Raw genomic sequence first — 7,432 nt, forward strand, 5'->3', positions numbered from 1 at the left:
ACCTCGTATCCGTGATATATATTAACTAATAAATTTTATATATATATATATATATATATATATAGACTTGGGATCATGTGAGACCAAAGGTTTTCTGTGAGACCCGTAAAACCAATTTTCAGCCTTTGGATTAGATCCATATATATAGGTTAAAGAAAGAAAAAAATATATAGGTCAAAAATACCCCTACAAGTTTAAAGTTTAATGCTAAATTGTAACTACTAGATCATTAGCTTATAAAGTTAATCAATAAACATAAATTGGTCTTACGGGTCTCACGAAAAACCATTGGTCTCACGTAAACCCAACCCTATATATATATATATTTATTTACACACACATATATGTATATTATTTATTTCAACTACAATGATAATTTATAATTTCTTATTTTTTAACTAGGTTTATAATTTAAAATTGTTATTTTTTGAATGTTAATATGTAATAGTTTGGATGTCAAGTCAAAATACAATTAATCGATAAGTTTTGTATATTACTCGATATGGTTTCATATTACTGGATATCTTTTGGTACATGTGACTCTAAGTTTTTTTATTTAAATTGATTTTTTTTTTTGGATTTAGGTTATTAATTCTTATATGATGATGTGGTTTTTTTGTCTAAAATTAAATTCATTTTGATTTTAAGTTTATTGAAAATATTTGAGATTTGAACATGTATGGTCTATCACATATTTAATTTAAAATAACTTACATAAACGAGAAAAAAAAAAGAAAAAAAAAGTCCCCGCTTCCCCATTGGGGATCCCCGCTCCCTGTTGGGAATGAGGATGTGATTATATTCCCCGACGGGGATAGAGATAAGTAATCAGGCCATGCTAATCATACATGAAACTTTCCACAACCCTGAAAAGATTCGAACTAGCAACATATGATGAACAACTTCAGTGGCACTAAGTATCCTCGAACTAGCGACCTATGAGAAGCCAAAAGGCCTCGCCTTTATCGCCAGTTGAACTGACCCTCAGTGTTGACTTTTTCTTGTTATATTGAAAAGTGCCCTATAAAAATGCTAATATCAAAACGGGTTGCTGATCTCGATATTGTTTCGTGTGCTTTAAATGTTGTACATCAAAATTCGATAGCAAGAAAACTCAAGACTACTTGGTGCTATTGATCATGTTCATTTTGATCATCTAAGGTTTCTAGGAGAAGAGGCGCAGCGTATTGCGTAGTCCCTCGATGCCCCTCGGAATCTTGACAATATGAAAGTAGGATGGTGTCTATCGACACCTCTACCACCGCGAAAAATAGGGTCGCCACCACAAAACCGAGACCCCAACATACCTGTATAAGTTAAAGAACCACATATTCGGTTATTGAGAGCATCTCCAACAGATTCTCTAAAATAGATAATCAAAAGTCAAAATCTCCACACACAAAAAAAAGACTTTAGGGGCAGTTTGGCAGTTGCTGAATGATTTGGTACAAAATGATTAAGTGGTTAGAATGATTAAGAGGCTCTCATGATATAGTGCAAAATGAAATATAATCGTTCGGTAATTGTTTACAATGGAATTATGGCGCTGAATGGTTAAGGCAGACCCATGATACAAATTCATTCAGAGGGTTTTAGAACCATTAAAGGACAAACTTTTTTTTTTTGCCAAACAATATTCACCTCCTAACGATTCAGAGGTTGCCTCTTAATGGAACTATTAAGAGGTAAACAAACAACCTCTAAGGTTCATCTCCAACAGCTTCTCTATTTCAGAGATTTTAATATTAATTTTATGAATTAAAATATTCAATAACATTTATCTGAGATTTATTTTTCTATAGTTCACGAATAACTTTGACATGAAAAACCAAACGAACCCGGTATATCCCACCAATCTGAAGGTGGGGTTGACGCAGGGTAAGATTAAACAGACTGATCTCTACCCCAAAGAGTAGAGCAGATGAATTTGACATGAACAGCGGTTAGAAAACTTACGAGCACCGGGATCAACGGTGACGAGACCTTATTGTGTGCGGATTTATACGCGTGAGTATCCAACATGAGGAATGCGAACAAAGCACTCGCCAGACTAACACATAACTTCCCGAGGAAAAGAATAACGTTTCCGATCACATTCACTTTCCCGATTCGTAGAATATTGTTCCTAATCAGCTCTGTCGCCATTGCCGAAGCCGCAAAAAAGCTTTCACCCGTGATGGCAATCTGCAAACAAAAAGAACAACAATTTGTAGGACCACTTTTCTTGGAGTCGGAAAAACGAAGACGAAACCCGTAAAATGGAGACAACAGAAATAACAATATATATACCATAATGTAAGCATTGTGGTTCACGGATCGGATGACCCACTCGATAAACGTAAGGGCATAATGGGAAGAAACGGACAAAGCTTTTCCGAGCCGGTTATGAGTACTAACGTCAACATCCATCAGTTTCCGGCGAAGTGGCTTTAGTATCCGGCCCGAGGACTCGACGAACGAGACTATAAGAGAGCCCGCAGCCACCGACCCAATATTATACCGCACAAGCCTCTTTACCGAAGAGAATATTGGAAGAAACGAAATTTCTTGCTGCATTCATAGTGTAATGTCAATTATACCCCTCCGTCCCAAAATACATATCCACAATAAAAAAAAGGCACATAGATTTGATAATATGTAATTATTACACTTTTTACTTAACTAAATTACAGTTTTACCCTTTAATAGAGGAAGTAATAAAACGACGACTCTAACCCGGAAAATCATTAAACCCACTTGTAGGTGGGATGTACGCAGACCTGACCTCTGCTCCAAAGAGTAGAACAATTATTTCCATGAAAATCCCCGGCTTTTGGGAAAGTTAATGTGTGAAAATAGAGATAGGATCGCTTACAAGAACTTCGCCGTGAGCCCAATAATAAGAAGCAACTGATCCCGCAATAACGGTAGAAGAAAAAGCTTTGACGAATTGTGTGACCCAATACCACCCGAAGAGGTGAAACGCGATCGCAAGCCCGATATGAGGAGTGTAGTGGATGGTATGCCCACAACACCGCTCACAATTCACTTGTTTCAAGCGAAGATCGTAAGCACAACAATTGGCGTTGCATCTATCTCGAATAACCTGGCCCGAGCTAAGGAGGTAAAGGGTAGCGGATATCCAAATCATATAAAAGATGGCGAGAAGAGCATACGGCATAATCGGGAAAATAATTAACGCCCTTACTTCTCCTATAATTTTCGATGCAACCTGCATATCAAACGAATCTTAGAGAAAAGTAGTCATACATATTTATGAATCTTGAATTCAAGGGTAAACTGAACCAAACGAGACGATATATGCCACCCCGAGGTGGGGTCTGAATCATGAATTCAAGGGTAAATCAAACAAAACGGCCCTGGTATATCCCACCCGGAGGTGGGGTATGAATCTTGAATTTAAGGGTACTTTTGGGAAACCATTTGATTCTTGTTCTTGCCTTGAGGACGGCGGTTCCCATAACGATCCGTCGTGCAATGGCGATGGATGAGAGGACGGCTACCGCCATAACGATTGTCATAAGAGCTGCAACAAAATGAAGATGGCCTCGTTCCTGAAGCAAAAATGCAAATTCAATTGATACAGACAATAAAACACGAAAAGGGAAGTGGTTTGTAATTTATATGACACGTGTACATACTCGCCCGGATAAGTGATAATACGGATCGTGCTTGCCGATGATTGGGGAGATGGCATCATTTCCGATCCATCCAGCTGAAGGTATGAAAGTAATAACAAGATTCAGCTCGATATTTGTTTAGCTGTTTAGAAACCAACATTGCAAATATAAGACGGAAGTTCTCTATTACGACTCTTTTTAAGTTCTTGAGTGCAGTTCTACACGGCCTTATGTAAAGCCTGAACTAAGTTGGTTTCTATATGAAGATGTCCCGTGTTATTTGCAACATTTCCATATTTAGAAACTTTGGCAACCGTTCATTTGAGAACCATAAGCATTGTGAAAACCATGAGAATCAAATATTCATAATGAATATTCCTTCATTTATAATGAATATCATGACATCCATTATAAATGAAGGGATGTTCATTATGAATGAATGAACATTCATGTGTGTGTATAATATGTACATTCATCATGAATATTTGGTTCCTTGGTTCTCAAAATATTTACGTTCACATATGGGAGAGAGTGAGGTACGTTGGAGAAAGAATTGTGCAAGGTTTTAGGGTTTAATTTGACATGGGTAGTTTGGTAATTTACCAATCCTGTTCCGTCTCCCTAACTTTGTTCCACCTATTTTGGTGGGACAAAAAGACGCATTTGTCCCACTCAGTCTTGTCGTGTCCTTGTGGTTATACAAGGGTGTTTTTGGTATTTGGCTAGTAGTAAAATATAGTGCTTAATATGCACACATAGACCGATATGGCCCCTAATACGACAACCACATAGAAGGGTCTCGACTATTAAAAAACTAATATAAAGCTCTAGTAAACGAAATTATAAAGAAGAGCAAACCTTTCAAATAGAAGAACATGGTGACGGAAATAATGAGAATATCGAAAAGGACGACCGTTATCCAAGTCATTGCAGCAACAAGACGTTGAATCATGGCTAGCCATATCACTGATAAAATTAGCGGTATGATTCCTCCGCAAACAATCAAGACGGGCCATGCTTTCCCGATATCGGCCGCATAACGCTGCAGAAACAAATACGTATAGTTTTAATTTTATTTCTCTTTCCGTCCCGAAATAAATGTCCACAATGAAAAAGGTACACAATTTTAGAAACATGTAATTATTACACTTTTTAATCAACTAAATGACAATTTTACCCTAAGTGATAGAGGGTAAAATTGTCCACAATGAAAAAGGCACACGGTTTTAGAAATGTGTAATTAATTATTACACTTTTTAATTAACTGAATGACAATTTTACCCTTAGTGATAGAGGGTAAAAGTTTCCACAATGCAAAAGGCACACAGTTTTAGAAATGTGTAACTATTACACTTTTTTATTAACTAAATAACAATTTTACCCTTAGTAATAATGGGGGAAATGAATTTCTCCATCTCATAATTAAGGATAGAATTGGAAAGTACGTCCCTTTTTAAAGTGGACACTTTTTTCGAGACAAACTACAATAGAAATGTGGAAAGTTGTGTAACGGGAAATTATACGATCGCCGTTGCACACATGACGATATTTGTGAAAGTGGATTAATAGGTATCGGGAATTTTAACTACTTGATAAAGATAGATTTTCAAACCTTTAAGACAGATGATCCGGAGTTTATGGACTTATGAACCGTTTTATCTAATTTCATTCCGTCATCAACGGTTTGTCCACCCATCTGGTGCCATTGTTGAAGAGATACATTTGATTTGCGTTCCATGAATTCGCAACTCCACAAAACTGCAAAAGTGTGACGGTATGATTAGAAGTAATTCATTTACCCCACTCTCCATTTTGTGGGTCCCATCCAATTCTCCTAAGAGCAAGTGGGACCCACGAGTACTCGGGTCACCGGTAGAGTTCAACCTCTCAGAGGGTCAAGGTATTTGCCATGTATATATATATACATACTTTCAAAATAACTAGAAGTCTACTCAAGCAATGCAATGCAATGAACCATGTTTATCTTGTATTTGATAATGTTTATCAGTTAGTTATATGAATTCAAATATGAATCTTTAAGAATATGCACCGGTGCATCATTAACATGTAATCTTGAATTTTAAGTAATGTGTTTTGATTAATGATACTTAATGCATCAAAAGTGGTTTTTAAGACTTTACCCAAATGCTTTATAATATAGTATAGATAATAATAATAACAATAATAATAATAAGTGGGACCCATGGTTAAATTTTCTATTCTCCTTACACCAGAGGTGGGGTCTCCGCGAGGTGGGATGCATGCAAACCTGATCACTACCCCAAAGAGTACAGTAGTTGTTCCATGAAATGTGTTTGAATTGAAACAAAACAAGATTTTCTTTAGCACTTACCGTTTACACTCGGGAAAAGGACGGGATAGCATGGACCAAGAAGTTGTAGGGAAGATTTTCTCATCTCGGGTGTTAAGAAAGAGAAATAATCATAATCCCGACTCACCCACTGATCCATCGAAAGGCGAATATCATCCCCTTCAGGATAATTACAAACCCACTTGAGAGTATCTTCGGATGGCATCGGACAATCCTTCAAACATATGCTTTTAAAATCTTCTAAGTCGGCATGACTATCCTTGAAGCCACTTTCAAATACTTGATTAGGGTTTACCCAATATCTCACTCCCAACCCATGAAGATTGGGACTTCCATGCTTGTCACCACACACATTCCCTTTGTAATCCAAACCATGAGTGAGCCTAAAACATTGACGATTTCAGTATGCGCAAAAGATAAGATAAAACATAGCTATCTTGGTTCACATCAAGCAAATGGACCCATAGTCCCATCTTCATTTCTCTTTGCACATTATAAATATAAATAGGACCCACTGAATAAAACCGAACAAAACCAAACAACCTCAGTATATCCCATTGGAAGGTGGGCTTGGGGGGGGGGGGTGAGATGTACGCAGACTTGACCTCCATCCCAATGAGTAGAATGGTTGTTTCCATGAAGACACACGGCTTGTGCACAGGACCCATAAAATAAAAATGTAAAATCTTTAAACTGAACGGACCAAAGGCTATAAACAAAATTATCTTAACTTCTAAGACTTTCTTTGTATTGTATTGAAGTGTTTCTGATAAATACAATGTAAACAAAATGGAATAATTTTCTATTACTAGAAGTCATATAAGAGGGTGCTCCGTTGGGGGTTCATAAGAGAATCTTGAGCACCCAACTACCTAAGTCAATATAATCAGTTCTTTTTAAGAGAATGATGGGTAAAGATACGTAATTTCAATCTAACGGTTGCAAAGAAGGACGTTTTGCAATTATAAGGAGATGGGTATTATAAATAAAACACGGGATCGTGTGAATGTGTCCTTAATTATCTACAAAAAAGTTGGGATTTTTAGAACAAAATGCCACATGGAAAGCTGCTTAGATGCCTACCTTTCATTAACTTCAATCATTCATTGTATCATATGGATTTGTATAAAGAATATATGCTAGGAGTGCGATTGAAGTCACCTTATCCTTTAAGAAGTTCAATGGCTTCCAAATCACACATACACATTAAAGTAAACTAAAAACAAAAGGAGTTAATGACTTTTTTAAACCATATATAGACTTGGCTTCCCATTGCAAAACCAACCATCTTTCTGTCAAAAACGCCGAAAGGAACACTTGAGTTAGCAAGCATGAAAGGATTTGGAGCAATTCTGGAAATGAAACGCAAGTAGAACATCGCACAACCGTTCTTATGAAAATTTAAAAAAACATTAAAGTGCGACTGTGGACGAAAAGTGAAAATCTAGTGCAAAAAGTACCATTGTAGTTGGGGGTGGGG

The 7,432-nt window shown here is 36.8% G+C and overlaps 1 protein-coding gene across 1 annotated transcript in view; it reads right to left on the reverse strand.

Annotated features, from left to right (window-relative positions):
* Positions 1-1,076: 1,076 nt before the first annotated feature.
* Positions 1,077-7,432, reverse strand: part of LOC112526671 (choline transporter protein 1-like) — a 7,225-nt gene continuing 869 nt past the window's right edge. Inside the window, exons 2-10 of the mRNA XM_025137050.1 lie at positions 5,974-6,335; positions 5,233-5,378; positions 4,479-4,662; positions 3,642-3,715; positions 3,441-3,554; positions 2,855-3,211; positions 2,290-2,550; positions 1,957-2,184; positions 1,077-1,307 (exon numbers count right to left, since the gene is read on the reverse strand). Of these exons, the coding sequence (XP_024992818.1) occupies positions 1,131-1,307; positions 1,957-2,184; positions 2,290-2,550; positions 2,855-3,211; positions 3,441-3,554; positions 3,642-3,715; positions 4,479-4,662; positions 5,233-5,378; positions 5,974-6,335 (1,903 nt within the window). The 3' untranslated portion in view covers positions 1,077-1,130. The remainder of the gene's footprint in view (positions 1,308-1,956; positions 2,185-2,289; positions 2,551-2,854; positions 3,212-3,440; positions 3,555-3,641; positions 3,716-4,478; positions 4,663-5,232; positions 5,379-5,973; positions 6,336-7,432) is intronic.

Source organism: Cynara cardunculus (assembly GCF_001531365.2).
Source record: "Cynara cardunculus var. scolymus isolate 2C chromosome LG 14, CcrdV1, whole genome shotgun sequence".
Lineage (NCBI taxonomy): Eukaryota > Viridiplantae > Streptophyta > Magnoliopsida > Asterales > Asteraceae > Cynara > Cynara cardunculus.